This window comes from Micropterus salmoides, unplaced genomic scaffold, assembly GCF_014851395.1.
Source record: "Micropterus salmoides isolate LMB-PRFRI ecotype aquatic unplaced genomic scaffold, ASM1485139v1 Ms_hic_scaffold_13, whole genome shotgun sequence".
Classification (NCBI taxonomy): Eukaryota; Metazoa; Chordata; class Actinopteri; order Centrarchiformes; family Centrarchidae; genus Micropterus; species Micropterus salmoides.
The window spans coordinates 16,092,880-16,117,779 of NW_024040374.1; the positions used below are offsets into that span (position 1 = coordinate 16,092,880).

Here is a 24,900-nt window from a genome sequence, read left to right on the forward strand (position 1 = left end):
TTTGAATATCTGAACCAGAGATTTGCAATAAATGGTGCTCTTTTCTCACCAAAGAACAATATTAACACATGAATTTATTGAATTACACCTTACATGGTCAAAAGCTTTGACATGTTTGGGAAATCTTGAGTTGTGGTTGCGATTTAGATAAAACAAAAATGCATTAAAGGTCATTTTGGTCCTCAGAACTTGATTAGGCCTACGCAACATCAGATTTACTTTTCTATTAAATAGTTTATTCAGACTGATCAAAGCAGCATTTTCTAGATTGTTGGGTGTCTTTACAGCTTGGCCCGCTGTGTCCTGCGCACTGTCCCTGTGATGTTGCCTGAAGGGTTATCCAGGGGAAGAAGAACCTGTTAGGGGGGAAATACACGTCAGTGACCAAACGTTTTCACTTGTTCAACAGTTCATCAGCTTGAAAAATTGTGTGTAATAACAGAACTTACTTCATCTTTGTTGAAGAGGCCCATTTTTGTCATGTCTATGGTGAAGTAATGCTGGTTGGGCATGACAATCTCAATTTCTTCCACCTGAAAGACAATACTTGTTATATTGGATGTTACACAAATAATGCTCTGTCCTGGACGCATTCACTCATCTGTACCATTCACTGACTGTCTTGATGTGTAAATGTGTGTGCTAAAGTCAGCAGCCAGACAGTATTTATGAAGACACATATGGCTGACAAGTTAGTCTGTATGTGTACTGTCTTAATGTAATGAATATGTGTAGGAAGCAGTAATGCTATGGCTACAAGAGATTTCACCTGGAGCCTTGATCTAAAAATGTAGACTTACCTCAGGAACTCTATCCAGGACCAGAACCTGTGTTTCATAAAGAGTCTTCTGCACAGAGGGTGAGTACTCCCCACGATCGTAGGGACCAGCAAACTTCTCAATAATGGTCTCCTTCACACACTTCCTAAGGGCGGTGAAAGTATTTAATTTCTCTTAAAACAGGAGATATTTTCCCTTTTCCTCTCTATCATGGTTACCTACAACTTGCGTTGCCCTTCACAAGTCTTTAACAGAAAATTACCATGCAGTGTCAAAGTTGACATCCTGAATCTTGTTGTAGCGCCACTTGGAGTAGACAGAGGTGCAGAAACACCTGTCCTTGGCCTCTTTCAGAGTAGTGAAGCGGTCTACGTGGAAACCCTCAAAACCAGACTGGGTGGTTTTCAGAACTGTCATGTTCTTCACACCACTGTGAACCACTGGGATCCCTGTGTGGGGCAAAGTCAGGGAGTATGACTTAATCATAAACATTAGGATACATTAATCAACAACCCACATCATTTTTCACACATATACTAACTACAGAGCTAGTGTGCCTCTAAAGTCTGCTAAAGAAGAACAAGAAGGTGGGGGGGGGGGGTGCTTACCATTGAGATTCTGGTCAACATCACAGAAGCGAAAAGCTTCCGGGCTGTAGATAAATGCATGAGCATGCTCCACCCCATTCTGGGAAAAATGTCAGTGACAAATTAAATGGAAGTGTGTCATGTTTCATGATGGATATTTTACATGATTGAACATGTTAAGGTGATTTACGCTTCTACAAAGCAAATATCTGATCACACCCGTGATTCTCTGTGTGAAAAAGACTCAGTATCATTGGTTTCACTTGTGCTTTTCCTGTTTGGACAAAACAAATTCCTGCCATCAAAAAGGCAAATTCCTGTGTCCAGCACTAGCCTAATCACTGAACCTTGTATTTTACCTTCTCCAATCGTCTCCATGGAGCTTCCTCCATGTGAACTTTGGCCCTCAGTACATGGTTGAAAGAGGTTAGGAAATGATGACAGATATCCAGGGAAAATTGCTCGATGGTCTTGACCTGAACAGATAAGTATAACATAAAGAGCAAAGTAAGTAAAACCATCAAAACATTTTTTCAAATTCTTGTAAAATGAGTAACAATGTTTTCTTCAGTAAATGGGAGCATAAAGTGCAGACTAAAACAAAAGTCAACAGGGTTTGTTTACCCTTGATTTTATTTGCTCAGTGTATTTGAGCTGTGTGTTGACAGGGTTAAATTGTGACAGTAGAGTGAGGTAAAAAAAAAAAATTACCATATTAGGATTCTCCCAGTTAAGTGAATGTATGTAACTGTATTTACTGTTCTGGGGTTATGACACTGAAAGTTGCAGTTTCTTGATTTAACAATAAACGCTGCATGTAGTAAAGCTGGGTGACAAAGAACTTTCTTGTAAACAAAGCCAATATGCTCATCTGTGAAACAAAAGTTGCACCTTAATTATTTCAGATATTTATTTTTAATAGCTCCTCAATTACACAATGTTTGACTTCCCTAGTTTTTAATGCTTCTCTCATAAATCACTGCAGCTCTGATTCTGATAACGCCCTGAAAGTTTGACCATATATCTCCAGCTGTGGCCTCCCTATACCGGTCACCAAATCTACTGAATGCTAGAGCTAATTTTAAAATGGTCATTGTTAGATGACCTTATTGATAGAAGTGTTGTCGTGAGTAGAAAGTGGAGTGGTCGTGGTATTGGGTTTATAATTTGCAGCTCTGTCCATCGTTGAGGTTACAAGCTGCGGCATATTGACATGTCCCTCATGTCTGTCAGTAGAGTTGACCTACCCCCTTGATCTTGGCCAGGGCGTGGACGGTGTTCTTGATGGTGTCGGTGGGGATGATGTCCGAGTTGTCTCCAGTCAGATAATCCTTGCACGAGTTGAGTGTGAGCTCCACGTCGGCTTTCAGCTCAATGATGTAGTGGTGGATCCCCTGTCTCCTGATGACCAGCACCTTCACTGTGTTCTTGCCGTAGCCTGTTCGCACAAACTCCACATTCTGCGTACACAAGCAACAGATTACTGGCATGTTGCAGTTTTCAAAGATGTAAACAGGTGTTTTGTGCTATAATAATATATTTTGTTAGTATTTTCAACTGTGTGTTTGATGTATAGATTGTTTTGCATTTTCACTCCTTCTGTTGTTTGGTCTTCGGTTTAGTTTGTCACCTGTGTGCGTGAGACCTGGGATGTTGGTGCTGCATGTTTCATCAGTTAGAATTATCTATTTAGATACAGATTTATCGATTTAATGTTAAAGTTATTGTTAAAAGCAGTCTCAGTGTTAAAATCTCTTATCCACAGAATATCCACAAAGAAATTTGATTTAAAAAAATCAGTCTGCATTGACAGAAACATTTTCTTTTTAGTTTACAGCATCATATATATGTATTTAGATTTGATAATTGTTTTTTGAGACATGAAGACTGGTTTGATCCACAGACCATGGCTGGCCCCGTGGTCATTCACCCCAAAAAGGTAGGTATCCTGTCATAGTGAAAAATAATGTTGTTCTGTGTTTTGGAAAATGTTTTCCTATTTACAACATAAATATGTTGGTTACCTGATTTAAAGCAGCAGCCATGCTATGTTCCTTTCCTTTGCCTGCTGTCTCACTGTCCTCAGTCCCTGCCCCAGCTCCAGTAAAACTTGTCTATGCTGGAGGAGGAGGATTTTGTAGAGAGGGTGGTGGCTTAAGATTTTGGAGATTATGTTAAACCAAAGTTCAACCTGTTTTACCTGTACCGTGAGTGTCGTCACACTTTACCCCAAAGCTAATATACACAAAAATGTACACCTTACAAATTAGGTACGTAGGAAGTTAGGTAGGTTTATTGTCACAATATAACAAGTTACAGAGTGAAAGTGAGTTTTGTAACTCCCTTCTGCTACATAGCAGACAATATATATTAATAAAGAATCAATTATGAAAAATAGTAAACAGAAATAAACTATCATCACTGGAGCAGTGCTGAGGATGAATTATAGTTTAAGAGTCTGATAGCTTGGATGGAAAAGCTGTTCTGCAGTCTGGTGGTGTGGCAGTAGAAACTTCTATATCTCTTCCCAGAAGGCAGCAGGGTGAACAGGCTGTGGCTGGGTGGGTACTGTCCTTTAGTGTCCTTTGGACTCTGCGTAGGCACCTCACCTCACTGATGCTCGGGAGATGGGTACCAGTGATCTTCTGAGCAGTTTTAATCACCCGCTGCAGAGCTCCGGTCCTGGGCCGTGCACATCCTATGCCAGTTTGTGATGTTTCCAGTCAGGATGCTTTATATTGTTCCTCTGTAAAAGCTGACAAGAACTTGGCATGGGAATTTGGCCTTCTTAAGCTTCCTCAACCCAGCGACCCTGTACGCAGGATAAGCAGTTGACGATGGATGGATGGATAGAAACTTCCTCAAGAAATACAGTCATTTCTGAGCTTTCTTCACCAGCGTGGAGATGTGAGATGACCATGTCAGCTTCTCTGTGATGCTGATTCGCAGGAACTTCAAACTATTCACCTGCTCCACCTCAGCTCCACTGATGTAGACAGGAGTGTGTATCTTTATTTCTTTTTCCCCCCCAAATCAGTGATCAGCTCCTTGGTTTTGCTGATGTTGAGCAGTAGGTTGTTCTCTGAGCACCACTCTGCAAGATTATGAATTTCCTCCAGATATGAAGTCTCATCGTTGTTTGAAATCTGGCCGATGATGGTAGTGTTGTCCGCAAACATCACAACAGAGTTCTCTTCATGTTGAGTGATGCACAGTGTGAACAGGAGGGGTCTGAGCACACAGCCCTGGGGGGCTCCGATGTTGAGCACTAGAGTTGAGGAGGTGTGTCCACCAATCCGAACTGACTGGGGTCTGTTTGTGAGGAAGTCCAATATTCAGTTACAGAGTGCTGTATTTAGACACTGAGTGCTGAGTTTGCTGATAGTTTCATGGGGAGATTGTGTTGAATGCTGAGCTGACATCGACAAACAGCATTCTGATGCAGGTGTTGTTTTTCTCAAGGTGTGTGAGGGCTGAGTGGAGGGCAGTGGAGATGGCATCCTCTGTGGATCTGTTGGTTCTGAAAGCAAATTGGTGAGGGTCCAGGATGGCTGGGATGTTGATTTTTATGTGCTGAAGAACCAGTTTCTTAAAGCACTTCATCATTAGCCTATGTCTTGCATACCATGCTCTGAGTGTTAATACTGTAAGAGATTGTGGTCTCGTTCTTAACCAGAGTGGGATTACAAAATTGCCACAAAATTGTTATACTGTAAGTATCACCTTTTGCTAAGCATCAAGTCTGCAGTTATAAATATGAAGATGTTAATTAATAAATGGATTTGGATCCAGATGTTCTGCAGACCTTTCACAGGTGGTAAGTGGCCGAGAAGTCCCTAATGAACTGAAGGGCTTGCTAAAAAAACATGCTTGAGGAGGATGCAACTCAGAAAGTGCTACCATTATATCTGAAAATGTACTGAAATTAGTTCCATTTAACTGAATTAATGACTAATAATAATAGACCGACATGCAGAGACAGTTTATACAGATGTGTCTTACCCCATTTGTGTCCCAAAAGTGGTAACTGTGTTTACGTTTTGCCTATTTATTTTAGATTCTATTCATTCTCTCTCCAAAAACAATATTCCCACATGACCAAAGACAAAATTTAGAAAGGAAAGAATAAATTAATCCTAAAAACAAAATCATATGTTTGGCATTAACTCATTGCAAGTTGGTTCATGCTAGATGTGATGACAGATAAAAGAAGAAAAACAGAGATATAGTTATAGATTGTTACATTTTGATTGGCGTGGACATGCAGCCACAGCAGCAGTGGGCATGTTTCTTATGAGGGAGCATTCCCAAATTATACTGGTGTAGCAACTGATATTGTTCAATGTTTAATTTATTAATCCATTAAACCTTGAATAAATTATCTGACTTTTACATGTTTGTTGTGTTTAATTCTGTGTGTTTTCCATGTCAGTAATGTTTCTTTTACTGTCCATTTTGTACCATTCACTGGTGGTTAAGACATGTGGAACTACAGATTATAAGGATAACTGCACAACTAAAGTTTTTGTGACATGCTCAAGTAAGTTAAATCCACAGTCTATGGTTAAATACCTCTACCTCTGGCAAAAAATAGAATGCTAAGTGAAATGAAACTGTTTTATTGCTGCTTTCTTACAAGGTGAAACAGTCTTTTGACCAGATGGTTTCCAGTTCAGTGACCAGCAGCCCCATCGCTAATGAAAGTGCAGAAAATGACAAAAACTCTCACTGAATAAGTAAAGGTACGGTATGTAGACTCAAGGTATTTACACAGATTTAGAGCCAATGAAAGTATCCAAACATTTAATTTAATATTGACCCTATAAACTCTCATAGTCCCTTCAGTATTTCCCCGTCATGTGACCGCATCTTATGACTTCCTGTTTTGCATCTACAGGCAGCTGTACTCTATTCACTTTCTATCCAAATATTTCAAGTTCCCTGTTTTGTTCACTGCAGTTTTCACTTGGCGGAAACTGCCTGGCGGAGTCGTTGAGGATGGCCACACACTTCTGTTTATACCTACAGATTATTTTCCTGTTTTTGTGTTGCACGGTGTGTAGTACTGTCATTTCCTGTAAAAATGAAGCTGGTGAGCTTGTTGATTGGTGAGTTGATGTGATACATTGACTTTACATTACATAGTACTGACAGGAATTAAGTTATAACAATACTGTAGAACTCTTCAGTGTTACCACTATTGTTTTTAGTTATGGTTGTTGATATCTCTGAGGATAAACTGGATGTTGTTGGTATTGTGTAATACATTGAATTATTATTTGATTTTTTTTCCAAGATGAAAAAGTTAAAGGATCTTTCTCCTTCCACTGCAGGTTTATCATCTACAAGCTGCCGAGGTATAAGATTGGCGAGGTCGGCAGCGGGGTGGAGTACATGTACCTGGACTCCTTAGTGGGGAGCTGGCAGATGAGTAAATACATGATTAACACCAGTCAAGGAGCCATAGGGAGCACACTAAACCAGCTTTACATGGGGGAGGCCTACAAGGTTAGATTTTGTCTCTGTTCTGTAGGAAGATAGACACACTTGTGGATTTAATCAGACTAAACAGAGCTGATGCCGGTGCCACTTTGCTGAGTAGGTTCTCTTTAGTTTCGTATGGGGATCTGAGGTGAAGCTGGACATTTAGAAGCTTCCTCGGCCAGATGACGTACATAACACTGTCCTTCCTCATGCCACCTCATGCTTTGTGATGCATGCAATTGCACAATTTTTCAGTGTTTGCAAATCACTCTGTGGCATCATTAAAGTAATTAAGACTAAATTAAAAAAAATAAAAATACAAAAACTGAAAGAAAAATAGAAAGATGTCACCTTTGATAAAGTAAAAGTTTAGGAAATATGCATATTCACTTTTTTGCCAGGTGTTTGGTGAGAAGATTGATTTCCCTCATGTCTGTGGTATGGTAAATATGAAGCTAAAGTTGAGTCAGCAGCTGGTTAGCTTAGCTTGGCATAAACACTGGAAACAGAGAAATAGCTAGCCTGGCTTTGTTCAAAGGTAACATAATTCACCTACCAGCTCCGCTGATTACTTACTAATTACTCATTAAATACTGTTTTTAATGACTCCCAGAGGTATTTCAGGGGTTTATGTGCCAAACTATTTCTTTCTTGGCTTGGTAGCAGGATTATGTTGTTTTTAGAGGTTAGCTATTTGTCACTTTTTCCGGCTTTTGTGCTAACGGATGTAACTATCTACTGCACATGCCTAAATGCATTGAGTTGCTACCATGTGATTGGCTGATTTGCTATTTGTGGTGGGTGAGTGTATTTACTGGACAGATATAAGACTTTGAAACTCTGATAGATGGATAGATAGATAGATAAATAGATAAAATTATTGTCAGTCCCAAAGCAGTGAGAAGCAAATGAAGGTATTTCCCAAAATTTTAAACTTTTAAAAACTGAACATGGGCTCAACTGAAACTTTAAAGAAAAGTCATTTGCCCAAAAGTGTACTTCTCTATAAACTTTATGTATAAAAAGAAGTATTTTCCTTAGTCCAACAGTTCGGTCTACGCACTCTACAATGATGGGCCACCAATCCTGGATTACATCAAAGGATATGGACACACTAAAGGTACAGTTTGTTTTCACTAGTGTTGAGGATTTTGCTTTGATTTCGGTAGGATGAATTTTGATGAGGCTTATGAAAAGACTGAGAACACTTTGCGCCTAACATCATAGTCTTCACAGCAAAAAGTATCACAATATTTAAGATGGTAAGTGCATTATCATATAATATACAGTAGTCAAGTACCTTTCATTTTTATATTCAGTTCAGTGATTGTAGTGATACTGTGTGTGTGTTTTAGACAGAACAGCAATCCTGCTGTGTGTGTTAGCACATTCAAATTGTCTTTTCAGCATCTGGTGAAAAATGTTCACTGTAAAAACTGTACCTTTTTGCAATGTGGTGCATTCAAGGACCTGTGTATTCTTTTGTGTCTATAATAATTAATGACAGATTTATTGCTAGGCTGCTAGTCATCATTTGCAATGCTATGATTTTGCAAAAAGGAACAGATCAATATGGTTTTGGCGTCAGTGGGGAGGAAACGGGCAAAGAGCATCTGTCTGATAACTGCTGTTGACTCGTGATTATCGACTGCCGTGACACGACATTGATGGACATGTCTGCAAGCATGCATGCTAGTTCACATGTAATTGTGAGGAGCTGTGCGTGCATTGAGCAGTGCTTGTGTGCATCCTGCAGGGGTACTGCTCTTTGACCGCTCTCAAGGTTTCTGGCTGTCACACAGCATTCCCCATTTCCCCTCGTTCCCTGAGAGAGGCTACCATTACCCCTCCTCTGGCAAAGTCAACGGCCAGACTGCTCTCTGTGTGACCTACAAGTATGAACAGTTCCTCGGTATTGGTGAGTGAACACTTGTGAAGCAACAGGGCCTGACTTACACCAGGTCTGTACACATCCCAGACTTAAGCTTACAAAATTCTCTATTTGCTAAAGACAAGACAACATTTAAACAACGACCAGGCTTTCTGTAAGGCCATCAGTGCCTTCAATACAGATGTGACGAATATCTCCTCACTGTCCACTAGCTGTCCGTTCTGTGTGCTTGCTGGAAAAAAAATCCACTTGCTTGCCATTAAACACACAGCAAGACGAAAAAAGTGAACATCCATATTTCAGAGATATTAGACAAGTATTCAATATTTATTAAACTAGGTATTAGTTTGATATATATGTCAGCAAATCCATAATACAGTTTAGTTTATCTATTGTGAACCATATAATTGTCCAACTCATTGTCTCTCGAATTTTTCTCTTCTTTGTGATGCTCTCTTCTCCCTCTCCAGCAAAGCAGATGGTGTACATTTATCCGCGTTTCTATAACTGCTCCATACCTGCTGCCTTCTTGGCTGACCTGCCGCAGTTGGCCAAGTTATGTGAGGGCTCCAAACCACCGCTGGCCTCAGATAAGGGAGTGGAACAGCTTTTCTCAATCCAAGGGGAGAAGTTTGTCAGTTTTGTCAAATCTGAACGCTTTGTGGATGGTAAGGTGTTGGTCATTTATGTTTCACTTTTTAGTTGCTCCTTTGCTGCTGTGCAAGAAAAAAATATAATGCAATAAAAGCACTTATTGGGTCTTTTCGGGAGACAATGGGTCCTGTCAGTCACTCATTATCAGGTGCAGACTATCATCTCAGAACAGTGAAGCGTGTGAACACACCCCACCCAAGGCCATCAACAGTGCTCTCTGCCTTTTAAATATCTACATTTTATGGCCTCAGGGTAGACAGTTGTGAGCAGTGATTTTTCCCTCTCAGATTGTTTCATTTGTAGGATTGACCTCTTGGGGAAGAGGGCGGGGGTCAACAATTATAAAATATACTAATAAATAATAAATAATAATAATAATAACTACTAATAAACTAATATGCTAAGATTATGAGTCCTGCGCATGAAGGTTGTATTTATGCTGTAAACATCACAGACCTCACTAAAATAATGAAATCCCAGACTCGTTACAGCATAATCACACATCTAAGAACTTCATATGTAAATGAGTTCAGTTATAAAAAGGAAATTTACAGTTTCAAGATTTTTGCACCTCATAGGTTTAATGCCTAAAAAGATGCAAAAGATTTCATGAGCTTGTCATGTGTCAGTTCTCTTTAGTTTTACATTATTTAGGAAACTTTAAGACAACTTAAACATAAACAACATTAACTGACAAAATATTATTCAAAACATTTAACCTATTCTAGTGCATTTTAATAGCCAAGTGAGCTTTTTAATGTTTTGGGTTTTTTTTTTTATCATAATGCAACTGAACTAACCCCCTCACTGGCATTCATTCAGACATCTACACGGGCTGGGTGGCTCAGGTTCTGGACGCCGACCTGCTGGTGGAGACCTGGCAGAGGCAAGGTCATGACCTGCCCTCCAACTGCTCCCTGCCCAAACACACCATGAACATCAAGAGGATTCAGCTTCCCGGATCAGTCCTGTTCCAGTCCCACTATGACCACTCAAAGTGGTGCGTGTCAAGGGCCTATGAGGACCAGGTGACCTGCCTGGGGGATCTGAACAGGGACAGGGCCCAAATGTGGCGCGGTGGAGGGCTCGTCTGCTCCTTCAACCCCTTGATTTACAAGGCCTTCAGACAGGTGGTGGCCTGGTACATCGGCTGTTGAACGAGAGAGAAAGATCGGATGATTGGTACTGGGTTCGTCTCACATGGGATCGTCTCACATGGGATGGTTTGAATCCGTTTCAAATGCATGGGACTAAATGTGAAGGTAGATCTAATTAGGGTTAAAACAGCTGGCGTGCAACCAGCAGACCACAAAAGTATCAAATTACCATCAGTTTCAGACAACTACAACACTCTTGAATTTAACTCTGGTTTCTTTAATTGCTACTTGGACCTAGCTAAGTAGATTCTTGTAGCAAACTGTATGATCAGTTATAAAAATGTAAAGTGTATTCCACTAGATTGTACTTCCAATTTTTGTTTCAGTTGGAGATCTATAAGATGCATTTTGACATACAACAGTTGCAGAAATCTGGACTGTATTCACTTATTCTGAAAGTTTTCCTGAAAGGAAAGGGGAAGCTCGCTGGAGATCAATGGCAAGGTTATTACCATTTCCCGCTTTCCAGCTTCTGTGTGTCAGAGTCTGGGAATATTTAAAAGTTTGTAATTAATAAGTTAATGCAAAGACATGTGTTCCAGTACATACTGAAGTACTGACAGTCTTTTCCTGTATATGGTTTTGAGGATTGAAGCCTTTGATAATCTCACTTGAAGAATATGTGGCTGTGTGAATTTTGAATGAGTAATTTTCAAAGTTACATAGGCCACATGAAGTGTATGCAAATCTGTGTCTCAGTATGAGTGTGAGTGTGAATAGAAAGTAGTTCTCACTGTGAAACTTTCTGGAATGAATGAAGAACAATTACTCCATCAACATCCGATTCGTATCTGTTCAATGTTTTGTTGTACTTTTGTGGAGACTGTGACTGGATTTGCCATCATCTTAACTGTGTAGTTGTCACTTTGTCAGGAACATGCACTTTGTGAATAATTTAAGGTATGCAGGGTTTTGGATTAAGGGGCAGTGGTGGCCCAAAGGTTAGAGAAGCGAGCTTGTGATCGGTTCAATCCCCGCTCTGGCAGTGGATGTGGAAAGTAAACCAAGCTTGCCCTCACTCATTTACCACCACTGATGTGCCCTTGAGAAAGGCCCATAACCCCAACAGCTGCAGTGGAGCTGCTTAGTGTGAATGTGATCAGTGAGAGACTTCCTCTCAGTGAAGCTCCATGAATAAATAAAGGTAAAAAAAAATGTTTGTACTTTAAGTGTAGTATTTTCCTATGTGGAACAAACGATAGAGAACATACCAATAGTACACTTTACATTTAGACTATTTTATGCTATATTGTAAGTTATTATTTGCCAAAAAAAAAACCAAAACTCTGCCATGGAATTAAGATTATGTTTCCAATACACAACTTATTTTCTAGAATCATGTCTGATAATAAATAAAGATGAATAAATGCTTAATAAAGATGAATAAAAGCTTGATAAAGATATTGGTTTTGTTCTGTCTGGTTTAAATTAGAACAACAATTTACAAGGGGAAATGCTCTGGTAGCAATGGGGAATCACAATTATAACCCAAACCACCCCTCAACTTTTAATTTCTATTCTGCACAGCTACTTGTTCCTGATTCAGCAGTGTTTTATCACTCTCTGTTTGACTCTGTGATATTCCCACCATGTTTCACTGTGTGGCAGTACTGGTGGTCCTCTATCACAGTTTCCAACTCTTTCACACACCTTATTATTTTTATGAACTTTTAGTCCTTGAAGGTTATGTCCATTGTTTACCTGACCCACGGACGCATCAAGGTCAGACTAAGTCAGTCAGTCTTATGCAAAACTTAAGCAGCTCAGTAGCTCAGTTGAGTATAGGCAGTTGAAAAAGGCAGCTAGTGCCAACAAAACAATGCAACCAAGATTGTTATTATCAAAAATAATTGTACTGTTGTGTCATGTTTTTGCCCAGAATACAATCCTCATTCACACTGTTTGACAAAACTGGTCTGACCAGCAGAAACCAAGAGAGCAAACATGTTTTCCAAAAATGAAAAATGAACTTTTTAATAGTTGGGCTTGTAGTTTTGATTTGCTTTCAGGCTTTGTATGTTTTCAGTAGTTTACAGTGAGAAAAAAAAAATGGCGGTTCACTCTATACATTAGAAAATTATTCCTGCTTCTCTGTATTTTTTGTATTTCTTTCTACTTCATATTTATTATTACTTGTAATGTTTACTGTTACTAATATTTAAATTGTATTTGTGATTTTGTATTGTATCTTTACTGTATGTTGTGTTTTCTGGGTATGGTTATTCGCCATTATAGGCTTCTACCACACCCTCACATGTTTTTTTGTTTTCTTTTAAGATTTCCTTAATTGTTTTGGTATCTATGTGTGTGAAATTTTAATAAATAAATAAATAATGAATCAGTTGTAATGCCCTGGAAGTACCAGATGGATGCTGTAATTCAGATAGTGTCAAACTATTTGTCAAACAACATTTCACTTCTTTTCTTTCTTTCTTTCTTTCTTTCTTTCTTTCTTTCTTTCAAAACTGTTTCTTGAATACTCAAAAAGTACTTCAATACTCCATTTTAAGAATATGCCCATGGTTAATTCCTGTCAGTGTCATGTCCATATTCATTCAAACAACCAGTCAAACTGGATTCAATTAATTTACATTGACGTTTATGACAGAGGAACCAGGAAGCAGATGAAATATATGAGAAAGTGGGTGTCAGTTTCGTTTTACAGTGAGTAAGCAGCTTTGCTCAACAGATGACAGTTGACCGAAGAGACGTGACAATGATTAGATATGTAAGTAAATTATTTGCATGCTAAAAATAGTTGAAATGTAAAATGCTAAAATGCAAAACCTGATGATGAGCTTGTTGTTTAGAAAATAAGTAGTAACTACAGCAAACAGATTATCGCAGTGTAATAAAAAGATAGATATTTACCTCTGGGTATACTGACCTAGAAGTATAAAGAAATGTTGTATTCACACATAAGGAACAAGTTTATATATATTTTATCTTATCTGTCTTATTTTTGGCTTATCAATATCTCTACTGGATATAGCTCCAGGAAGTTGCTTTATAGAAATGCAGAACTCTTACAGCCCTCTGATTACGCAACCTCCTGTTTGCACAAACATGTTTCCAAAACCATAAGTGAAATTGTAATGCTACATATCATAATCCCTGATGGTGATGACAATAGTGCCAAATCTCCATTTAAAAAGTTAAGTTCCATATCGTGCCAATCATTTGTTGTGGCCGTCCTGGTCACCAGCTCTCGACCCAATTTAATGCTTTTGTGATTTTTGAGCGATGTAGAAGAAAGCTGTTCATCACTCCAGGAAAGTTCAGAGGCTTGTACAATCTATGCCAAGAAGCTTTGAAGCTCTCCTGTGGGCTTGTGGTTGCCCAAGACCTTACTGACACTTTACATCTCAAATTGTTAAGTGTAGACACAGTAACAAAGTAGACCCAAATGCAGACACTGTATGCAGAGCATTCATACACTTAACAGCAATTGAATATTTGGGCAGTCGAAAGAATAAATCAATCCAACAAAAAGGTACAAACAAATCCCCAGGGAGCACGAAAATCCAAAGGTAAATCCAATCCCGATAGAATAATCCACAAACAGGTAGAGACCCTCGACAAACATAAGTAAGCAACTCCGAAGAGAACAGGTAATAATCCAAAATCCAGATCCAGAAATACGGGTAACAGATAATCCAAACACAGAGGAAGGGCTGGGACGCTTGACAAACCCACAAAGACAATCTGACACAGACAGAGGAGACACAAAGACTGTACCACAGAAAGGGCAGGATGATTGGACACATGGGTGATACACATTCGGACAGGTGCAAACAATCCACCACAAAGACAGGAATTAAAATTCACAAGACATGCCAGGAGTGATCACTTTAAAATAAAACAAGAAATTATAAGCCTTAAAACACAAAACCATAAAACTTACATGGTTAGTGCCGTGTTACAGCTGTGTAATTTGTGAATAATAATAATAATAATCCTTATTTGTAGAGCACTTTTCAAAAACAAGTTACAAAGTGCTTTAACAAGTGTAAAGAATAATACAAAAAAACAAGATAAGAGCATGAAAACATTGAAAAGACTAAAATACCGATTAATATGAAATTAGTAAAATACAATAAAATAAAAGGGATAAAATAAAGTCAAATAAGATCGGGAAAGGCTCTCCTATAAAAGTATGTTTTAAGAAGGGACTTAAAAGAGTTCACTGACTCAGCCGACCTGATTTCCTCGGGCAGGCTGTTCCAGAGCCTCGGGGCCCTGACAGCAAACGCTCTGTCCCCTTTAGTTTTCAGTCGAGACTCTGGAACAGACAACAGACCTCTGCCCGAGGATCTCAAGGTACGTGCTGGTGTGTATGGGACTAAAAGGTCAGAAATATAACAAGGTGAGAGGTCATAAAGAGCTTTAAAAGTGATCAATAGAATTTTAAAGTCAAGTCTAAAACATACTGGGAGCCAGTGTAATGAAGCTAAAATAGGAGTAATGTGGTCATATTTCTTTGTTCTGGTTAAAAGCCTGGCAGCTGAGTTCTGGACAGTCTGGAGTCGATCAATAGATTTTTGGGTTAAACAGGTGAAAAGGCTGTTGCAATAATCCAGGCGTGATGAGATGAAGGCGTGTAAAATGGTCTCGGTGTCCTTAAAAGTTAACATAGATCGAATTGTTGCTATATTTCTAAGTTGATAAAAACATGATTGAACAAGCTTTGTGGTGTGCTGCTCGAAATTTAAATTACTATCAAACCAAACACCAAGGTTCTTTGCCACAGGCTTAATGTGATTTACTAGGGAACCAGCAGATGGCAGTATTTGATGCCATCTGCTGAGACCCGATGACCAGGATTTCTGTTTTGTCTGAGTTCAGCTGGAGGAAATTATTTGACATCCATTTTTTAACTTCACAAAGGCAGTTGTTAAGTGAACTCAGCATTCCAGGGTCTGTGGATCTGACGGGCAAGTATATTTGCGTGTCATCAGCATAAATATGAAAAGAAATGCCATGTTTATGGATAATATGTCCAAGGGGAAGCAGATACAAGGAAAACAAAATGGGTCCGAAGACCGACCCCTGAGGCACACCATATTTAACTGGACAGAATGAGGAGACATAGTTGTTTACAGACACGCAAAACTTCCTATTTGACAGGTAGGATGAAAACCATTCTAGGGCAGTACCAGAGATCCCCACCCAGTGCCTCAGTCTGTCTAACATGATGTTGTGATCAATGGTGTCAAAAGCAGCGCTAAGGTCCAGGAGTACCAGGACTGAGCACATACCTTCATCAGCAGACATTAAAAGGTCATTGGTGACTTTAAGCAGGGCAGTCTCAGTGCTGTGGTACTTCCTAAAACCAGACTGAAACTTTTCAAATAATTTGTTATTTTCCAGTACAGTGAGCAGCTGTTTGGACACAATTCTTTCTAGAATCTTTGCAATAAAAGGCAGTTTTGAAATTGGTCTAAAATTATGTGGGAGGGAGGGATCTAAACCAGGTTTCTTTAAAAGTGGGTTCACGCAAGCCGTTTTAAAATAATCAGGGACACAACCAGTAGATAGGGAGCTGTTGAAAACAGAGATCAAATGAATGATCTATATTATATACACTCACCTAAAGGATTATTAGGAACACCTGTTCAATTTCTCATTAATGCAATTATCTAATCAACCAATCACATGGCAGTTGCTTCAATGCATTTAGGGGTGTGGTGGTCAAGACAATCTCCTGAACTCCAAACTGAATGTCAGAATGGGAAAGAAAGGTGATTTAAGCAATTTTGAGCGTGACATGGTATTTCACAATCTGCTCAGTTATTGGGATTTTCACGCACAACCATTTCTAGGGTTTACAAAGAATGGTGTGAAGAGGGAAAAACATCCAGTATGCGGCAGTCCTGTGGGCGAAAATGCCTTGTTGATGCTAGAGGTCAGAGGAGAATGGGCCGACTAATTCAAGCTGATAGAAGAGAAACTTTGACTGAAATAACCACTCGTTACAACCGAGGTATGCAGCAAAGCATTTGTGAAGCCACAACACGCACAACCTTGAGGCGGATGGGCTACAACAGCAGAAGACCCCACCGGGTACCACTCATCTCCACTACAAATAGGAAAAAGAGGCTACAATTTGCAAGAGCTCACCAAAATTGGACAGTTGAAGACTGGAAAAATGTTGCCTGGTCTGATGAGTCTCGATTTCTGTTGAGACATTCAGATGGTAGAGTCAGAATTTGGCGTAAACAGAATGAGAACATGGATCCATCATGCCTTGTTACCACTGTGCAGGCTGGTGGTGGTGGTGTAATGATGTGGGGGATGTTTTCTTGGCACACTTTAGGCCCCTTAGTGCCAACTGGGCATCGTTTAAATGCCACGGCCTACCTGAGCATTGTTTCTGACCATGTCCATCCCTTTATGGCCACCATGTACCCATCCTCTGATGGCTACTTCCAGCAGGATAATGCACCATGTCACAAAGCTCGAATCATTTCAAATTGATTTCTTGAACATGACAATGAGTTCACTGTACTAAAATGGCCCCCACAGTCACCAGATCTCAACCCAATAGAGCATCTTTGGGATGTGGTGGAACGGGGGCTTCGTGCGCTGGATGTGCATCCCACAAATCAACTGCAAGATGCTATCCTATCAATATGGGCCAACATTTCTAAAGAATGCTTTCAGCACCTTGTTGAATCAATGCCACGTAGAATTAAGGCAGTTCTGAAGGTGAAAGGGGGTCAAACACAGTATTAGTATGGTGTTCCTAATAATCCTTTAGGTGAGTGTATAATGTCTATTATCTATGTAGCAGATAATAGTTGAGTTACTAGAGAACAAATTACATTAGGTAATAATTAGTTCATGAATATCTGTGAATTAATCATACTGACCACTTTCTTCATGAGCTGTTCCTGATTAACTCTAATATATTAGTAATTACTTAAACATTCTTTTTGTGTCCCTTCAAGCAAAGTGATACATAATACGTAATACATACATAATACGAGTGGTTACTGAGTACTGAACTGTTACTTCATCATTCAGAGTTAATCAAGAACATCTTGTGAAGAAAGTGGTTATAGTGTTCTCTGTCATGTATGGCTCCAGTGAGACGAACACAGTGATATAGTTTAATTCACGTTCCTCTTGTCCTCCAAGGTGGTAAATCTTATGTGCAACAGCACAACTCCTGGGCATGTCTCACTATATTACAGTGTTCACTGTGATCAATTCACAGATATTCACGAACTAATCATTACCTATGATTTGTTAATATAATGTCTCCCAGTCTGCTTTCTAGTAACTCATCATGAACTAGTATGCTATAGTCCTCCATTAAGACTTTAGGGTGTACTTATTAACAGCTCATCAATTATCAAGTCATTGCTCACTCTTTTCATGATTAACTCATCATTAATTATCACTAGCTACTCTATGAAATTAAATTAGGAGTAACTCATTAACTGATAGTTCAACAGCCCTTAGTTCCTCATCTGTTCCTCAGTTGTTCCCTGGTTACTACTTTTGTGTCCCCTGTTGTGAAGTGTTACCATTTAGCTTACTCTAAATTAAACTTTATACATGATGTTCTCATCACATGCAATATGCTGCTACAATTTTAATGAAACATGATATGCTATCAACTGGTAATTAATTTGTAGAAACAGGACTGCCGCCTGTACTTGTGATTCTAGTGATTATGTTTGATTGTTTCAGAGAACTGTCGTAAAATTTCTCTTCATTGTTGGGATCCTATTTCAAGGCTGTGATTCAGAAGTAAAATGCAGGAATGACAAAGGAAACGAGGTGGACTGGTTGGTGGAAATCTTGGGTTGTGGCAAATTATATTTTCACCTATTCTCGTTGTCAGCTGAATACATAATAGAAAATATTTATCTCTGTGTCACTAGGTATATTTTATACAAGTTGCCCAAAGGAGATGATGAGGGTTTGTCATATCTGTACATGGATGAGGGAACCAGAGGATGGGAACTCAGCAAAAAGACAATCAACAGTAAATCTGGCACTCTAGCGAACACCCTGAAACCTCTTCTTGACTTCTACGACAGAAAGGTGATGTATTAAAGAATGTGTGTCTCTCTTTCTCAGCACAGTGTTGAATCAGCACACTGATTCAGAGTTTCCTGTTGTTTGTTTTAGATTGAAGGCTTTGGATACATGCTTTATAACGATCAACCTCCAGATCCGTATGTTGCTCCTGCATCATTTGGCCACAGTAAAGGTGGGATGCAGGATTGTTCCACTTTTTTGCTTTTGACGTCAAAAAAATATCATCCTGTAACAAAGCTCTGTTTCTACTGTTTTCTACTGATTGTCTCCCTAAAGGAGTCGTGATGTTGGACAGACAAACTGGAGTTTGGCTCTCACACAGTACACCAAAATTTCCAACATATCGCAGCAAAGACATCTGGCCGAAAAGTGGAAGCATCAATGCTCAAACATTTATGTGTGTGACTTTTTCCTATGATAAATTCAAAGAAATAGGTAGGTTATATTGCTGTCTTATTTTGGTTGTAATGATGAAAATAATTTGCCAAAACAAATAACAGTGCAGTAAAAATTTCAATATGAATTCTCAGGACTGCAGCTCATGTACATCCATGTTTATTCATATGACTCTGACATCCCAAAAACCTTCCACAATGAGCTGCGATGTGTTGCACAAAGAAGCTGCTACCCAAAGATTGAACCCTGGTTTAGAGTGACGATGCTGACTTCAATGAAAGGACGTGGTTTCTCCAGCTTTGCGAAATACACACGTTTTGGGGATGGTGAGTGTTTGCAGATTGAACAAACATTTCAGGATTCAAGTGTTATAATTTCATGTTGGGTTGATGATAGTCACGACAAGCTTTTTAAAGCAAAATTAGGAACACACTTTTAATTCTCTTTGCAGAGACAGGCTGTCTGTCTTGTTGTCTAATGGAAACAACTAAATGCGGCCAATCTAGCACTGCCTTTTTGTTTAGTTTGCATTATTTATGACAGTATGTATTACGTGTATTTCTAAAGTGTTTTCCCCGATGTCTATTTGTACAAGGATTACTCTAAATTTCCAAAGTTAATAGTACTGTGGTTTGTTTTATTTTCTATACTATTGTAGATCTTTACTCCGGACTTATCGGAAACTATGTGAAGCAGAACCTGTATGTCAAGAGTTGGGGAAAGATGCGTCGCCCTCTGCCTTCTAATTGCAGCATCCCTCAGCATGTGTACAATGTAAAGGAAGTAAATCTCCTCAACATACAGTCCTTCAGTGATACTGTAGATCACTCCAAGTGGTGTGTGACACCTGATGGAGGATGGACCTGCATTGCTGATATGAACAGGGAAATGAGTCAGATGAACAGGGGTGGAGGAGCAATATGCACCAGTGACGATGCAGTTGGGAGGGCTTTCTACGGACTGATCACACACTACGAACCCTGTGAGCCTCCACGTTCTGACGCTCAACACAGAGAGCTTTAATGTAGATGAAACACCACTAAATTTCCAGACACCATGTTTTGGTGTATGGCCTATTAACCCCTGTCTTTTGTGTTCAGTATTATGCATTTTTATCAATGAAAAACTTCAATGTTTTTATTTTCAAAATCACATCTTAAGAATTAACTTCTACACAAATAGTCTATTAATAAAAATAATTCAATAATGGAAATGAAATAAATTGAAATGACACAAAATTAAAACAATTAAAGTCTCAAAACTAGATTTTGAAAGGAGGACCCTCTTCAAGACAGGGTATTAAGGCAGGCCCCACCCTAAGGCCTTTATCACATCAATTGATAATGTGCTTTAGTAGTGTATATTCCTGCACACGTTTTCAGCTAAATCTTCACAAACAAGCTGACACACACCATACCCAGAGCAGTTTGGGCCCCTGAAACTTTCATGTTAGTAATGACTAACTAGATAATTCATAGTTCCCAGGACTACTTTGTCCTGAGAGAAGCAAAAAAAAAGAACAACATAACAAATAAGACCATAATGGAGCCATCAAACTAGCACCTGAGAAGTTAAATCTGCTTTGTTCAACCAATCAAGAGCTCAGAGGCTCCAACTCCTGCACTATGTCCTTCCATATTCCTTAATTCTTAGCAGGTTTTGAGTATGTGTTCACATAAAATAACAAATACTCACAGAAGTCACTGTACATACTAAAATCATACTGATGCTAAAAACTCTTGATTTTTGAGTGTGCTGTTGATGGAGAGTATGGTCTCGCCATCTTAAGTACTGTGAAGAGGTTTTTAGTTCCTCCAGTGTGTTCATAAAAGCAATTAGCACAATCAAATAACAAACACTGATATTATGATTGTTATCACATAAAGTGACTGTATTGTTGTATCATGTTGTATCAAGGTCAGAATACAACCTTCATGAAATCTGAAAATTAGAACTTTTAATTTTTTGATTTGTAGTTTTGTTTGGCTTCTGAATGCTTTCTTTCGATGAGAAAGCATGTTTTAATTTGTTCTAAAGGCTTAAGAGAACCAGATGGGAGCGCTGATTCAGATTGTGTCAAGTGAATTGCCAAACTCAGAAAAATGCAAATACAATAGTAAACAACAACGCTTCAATTAAAGAATATATTCATGTTCTTTCCATTCCTTGCAGATGTTAAATGTGTACTGAAGATGTAGGCCTGAAACAAACATGCTGCAGACCTCAGTCATTTCTGTATCATGTCCTTATTTAAACTGAGTTCTACTGTGCGATGAAGGGAGATAAAGCTATACGCTGACCTGAGCTTTTACCAAGCAAGCAATGAATCATTGACGTTTTTGAGCGAGTAACAAGAAAGCAGATGATAATGTGAGGGGTGTGAGTTTTGGTTTTAACAGTGAGGTGGTACAGAATAAACTTGTTGCAAAAAGGGATGTACATTTCACTGTGAAAGATCTCACAGTAAGAGTAGAAAAATGGAGATGGCAAAATATGTAAGTGAAAGATTTACATGATTAAAATCAATGCTAAAATGCATTTAAACAAAAAAAGCAAGTGCTAAACTTTTATTGTTGTTTAGACTATCATCCGTTTGCTGAAATGCGTTATTCTTATTTGTTGTTTGTTTTTTAAGCTATTTTAATTCAGATATATAATGAATAGAAACAAGTCAATGTAATGCTCAGTAGAAATATGAAGAATATAAAAAGGTTTCATACCACAAAGGAAATAAAGCTAAATATTATTAGATTTTTTGAAAAGAATTTAACAAGGATACTTGAAATCCAATTCTTACCTTTGATCATTCACCAGGTTAAATTTGAGTTGATTCTGATTCATCATGAGTTCATACACGTCACTCTTTTCTTCTTTTGTTGTATAGTTATTGATTTTACTTCTTGTAGGTGTACATTTTTGTATTGTTTTGTTTTTGTGCCACGAAAAAGCATCATTAGGCTCTTGGTTGAGGTTGCGTATGGCTTAATGTTTGAGTATCTCTGTACAATGTAGTACAGCACTTATAAATAACTTGTGCAGAGTGTTACATTCAGCATAATGCATGTGTTAAATGCAGAACATATGACTTCAAATTTTACATGCAAATTTTTTAAATTGAAGCTACAGCCATACATGCAGTCAAAAATAAAAAATATTGCCCCTCTAAGTATATCAAAACTGTTCATTTTCATATAAAAATATTCAAGTATAAATTCTAGAGCCTCAGTGTTGTATTGAATGTAGTGTATTATTTGCCTGCTCTGTACACACATTATTGTTTTCATACTGTGCAAACATAATGTGCTTGGTGGAGTAATTTTGTGCTCAAATGCTGAGGTACTACTTGACTTGTTGTTACACTGGTTGGGTTGCACTATTCAGTGTTGAAGGTTCAGGAAGTGGCCACACCTTGTTCACACCACCACCATACCACCATCATACTTTAAAACCCAGTGTCCTGAGAGGGACTTGTAATATATCACAATCTTTGATGCTCATGCCATTCATAATAAACAGTTCATTTCAGAAATGCATTACCACAACAAACAGCTGAAACATATCCAGTTACTTTATCATTAAGACCATCAGCTGGATGCAAAATACTGTACTAGTGAATAAGTATGTATTTTGAAATTCTGATTTCCTCTGTCATTATAATTTTGTCATGATTATGTTATTATTGTTTCAGAGAACAATGATGACATTGCTCTTCAGCATTGGGATCTTTTCTCAAGTGTGTGATTCAGATGTGAAATGTAGGGATGACAGCGGAAACGAGGTGGACTGGTTGGTGGAAATGTATTCATACAAACATGCTCCTACTCAGCTGAAAATATAATAGAGAACATAGTAAGTACCGGTAGTTTTGTTTGTTTCTCCACAAACTACAAACGACAGGTATTTATCTCTGTGTCATTAGGTATATTTTTATACAAGTTGCCCAAAGGAGATGATGAGGGTTTGTCATATCTGTACATGGATGAGGGAACCAGAGGATGGGAACTCAGCAAAAAGACAATCAACAGTAAATCTGGCACTCTAGCGAACACCCTGAAACCTCTTCTTGACTTCTACGACAGAAAGGTGATGTATTAAAGAATGTGTGTCTCTCTTTCTCAGCACAGTGTTGAATCAGCACACTGATTCAGAGTTTCCTGTTGTTTGTTTTAGATTGAAGGCTTTGGATACATGCTTTATAACGATCAACCTCCAGATCCGTATGTTGCTCCTGCATCATTTGGCCACAGTAAAGGTGGGATGCAGGATTGTTCCACTTTTTTGCTTTTGACGTCAAAAAAATATCATCCTGTAACAAAGCTCTGTTTCTACTGTTTTCTACTGATTGTCTCCCTAAAGGAGTCGTGATGTTGGACAGACAAACTGGAGTTTGGCTCTCACACAGTACACCAAAATTTCCAACATATCGCAGCAAAGACATCTGGCCGAAAAGTGGAAGCATCAATGCTCAAACATTTATGTGTGTGACTTTTTCCTATGATAAATTCAAAGAAATAGGTAGGTTATATTGCTGTCTTATTTTGGTTGTAATGATGAAAATAATTTGCCAAAACAAATAACAGTGCAGTAAAAATATTTTTAATATTATTTAATATTATATTTTAATTCAATATGAATTCTCAGGACTGCAGCTCATGTACATCCATGTTTATTCATATGACTCTGACATCCCAAAAACCTTCCACAATGAGCTGCGATGTGTTGCACAAAGAAGCTGCTACCCAAAGATTGAACCCTGGTTTAGAGTGACGATGCTGACTTCAATGAAAGGACGTGGATTCTCCAGCTTTGCGAAATACACACGTTTTAGGGACGGTGAGTGTTTTCAGTTTCTTAAATGTTTCCCCCAATGTCTATTTGAACAGGGATTACTCCTTTTTTCTGTAGTTAATAGTATTGTGCTCTGTTTTATTTTCCATACTATTGTAGATCTTTACTCCGGCCTTATTGGAAACTATCTGAAGCAGAATCTGTATGTCAAGAGTTGGGGAAAGATGCATGACCCTCTGCCTTCTAACTGCAGTATCCCTTATTATGTGTACAATGTGAAGGAAGTAAGGCTGGAGGGGAAGCCCATCAGTGATACTGTAGATCACTCCAAGTGGTGTGTGACGCCTGTTGGTGGCTGGACCTGCATTGCTGATTTGAACAGAGAAGTTAGTCAGATGAAAAGAGGTGGCGGTGCAATATGCACTAAAGACTTTGCAGTTGCAAAAGTATTCAGTGTCATAATCACACGGTATGAACTATGTTAACTTGCACCTCCACTTAATCTCAAGGTGGTCAACACGATGAACAACCTTCATCCAAATGTAAACAAAAGGAAAGGTGAACTACCAAATGCAAATGCAAACACCAGCTCAAATCTCAGTGGCTTACAGCTGGGACATCAGCCTGCAATCGCAAAAAGATTGGCTCAACAAAAACTGCACTGCAACAGTGTTTGCGCCATGCTGACTGAAAAAGTTGTCATCATGTTTTAATAATCAATATATAATGTTCATGGGTGGAAAAATTGCATTCAATGGTAAATGCTTACAATTACAAATAAATAGAATTGACAGTTGGCTTTCATTTTTGCCTTGTTTTTTCCTGAAAGATGAATATAAATATACACATTCTGATAAAACTTTAATTTAACTCCATGTGTTTGTTCAACTGACAAATTATGATTTCCTGTTCATGAATTATTCGTCATCTCCAAGGGATAGAGATTAAAAACAGAGCTGAAAGGAGAGTGAATACTGGACTAACATTTATCAGGTAATTGATAATGTGGTATTCCCACATTTATATATACCCACTTTATTTAAGAAAGATCTATTTTGCAAGAAAGAGTGCAAAGCAACAAAGCCAGACACAACAACAGGTTATATAGCACC

At 38.6% G+C, this 24,900-nt stretch overlaps 5 protein-coding genes across 9 annotated transcripts in view; 4 read left to right on the top strand and 1 right to left on the bottom strand.

The window, feature by feature from the left end:
• samd13 (sterile alpha motif domain containing 13) overlaps positions 1-59 on the top strand; it is a 4,028-nt gene extending 3,969 nt beyond the window's left edge. For both annotated transcript variants that reach the window (XM_038715766.1, XM_038715767.1), the window contains exon 5: positions 1-59. This exon is cut by the window's left edge and continues 868 nt beyond it. The gene's annotated coding sequence lies outside the window, so the exon portion shown is untranslated.
• On the bottom strand, positions 57-3,544 carry uox (urate oxidase). Its single transcript, XM_038715765.1, has 8 exons — positions 3,391-3,544; positions 2,614-2,826; positions 1,726-1,842; positions 1,388-1,466; positions 1,042-1,228; positions 801-924; positions 450-533; positions 57-356 (listed from the first exon to the last, which is right to left on the bottom strand). Exons 1-8 carry the CDS (start codon positions 3,409-3,411, stop codon positions 282-284), a joined length of 900 nt encoding a protein of 299 aa, XP_038571693.1. The 5' UTR covers positions 3,412-3,544; the 3' UTR covers positions 57-281.
• Positions 3,545-4,389: 845 nt separating this feature from the next.
• On the top strand, positions 4,390-11,955 carry dnase2b (deoxyribonuclease II beta). 2 transcript variants are annotated; one of them, XM_038715758.1, is made up of 9 exons: positions 4,390-5,906; positions 6,006-6,108; positions 6,326-6,474; positions 6,700-6,874; positions 7,892-7,970; positions 8,607-8,768; positions 9,212-9,409; positions 10,218-10,587; positions 10,618-11,955. In XM_038715758.1, the coding sequence occupies exons 3-8, from the start codon at positions 6,365-6,367 to the stop codon at positions 10,550-10,552; spliced, it is 1,059 nt and encodes a 352-aa protein (XP_038571686.1). In that variant the 5' UTR covers positions 4,390-5,906; positions 6,006-6,108; positions 6,326-6,364; the 3' UTR covers positions 10,553-10,587; positions 10,618-11,955. The 2 variants fall into 2 exon arrangements, with proteins under 2 accessions (XP_038571686.1, XP_038571685.1); XM_038715757.1 differs by lacking the exon at positions 10,618-11,955 and having other exon boundaries at positions 5,871-6,474; positions 10,218-10,599.
• A 1,244-nt stretch (positions 11,956-13,199) lies between these two features.
• LOC119900635 (deoxyribonuclease-2-alpha-like) lies at positions 13,200-22,166 on the top strand. Of its 2 annotated transcripts, XM_038715768.1 has the most exons (7): positions 13,204-13,280; positions 18,251-18,348; positions 18,445-18,607; positions 18,695-18,776; positions 18,881-19,039; positions 19,135-19,326; positions 19,659-22,166. In XM_038715768.1, exons 1-7 carry the CDS (start codon positions 13,242-13,244, stop codon positions 20,021-20,023), a joined length of 1,098 nt encoding a protein of 365 aa, XP_038571696.1. In that variant the 5' UTR covers positions 13,204-13,241; the 3' UTR covers positions 20,024-22,166. The 2 variants fall into 2 exon arrangements, with proteins under 2 accessions (XP_038571697.1, XP_038571696.1); XM_038715769.1 differs by lacking the exon at positions 18,251-18,348 and having other exon boundaries at positions 13,200-13,280.
• Positions 21,437-24,568, top strand: LOC119900636 (deoxyribonuclease-2-alpha-like). 2 transcript variants are annotated; one of them, XM_038715771.1, is made up of 7 exons: positions 21,437-21,495; positions 22,689-22,786; positions 22,920-23,083; positions 23,171-23,252; positions 23,357-23,515; positions 23,642-23,833; positions 23,948-24,565. In XM_038715771.1, the coding sequence occupies exons 2-7, from the start codon at positions 22,762-22,764 to the stop codon at positions 24,271-24,273; spliced, it is 948 nt and encodes a 315-aa protein (XP_038571699.1). In that variant the 5' UTR covers positions 21,437-21,495; positions 22,689-22,761; the 3' UTR covers positions 24,274-24,565. The 2 variants fall into 2 exon arrangements, with proteins under 2 accessions (XP_038571699.1, XP_038571700.1); XM_038715772.1 differs by having other exon boundaries at positions 21,478-21,495; positions 22,689-22,790; positions 22,898-23,083; positions 23,948-24,568.
• Positions 24,569-24,900: the final 332 nt, after the last annotated feature.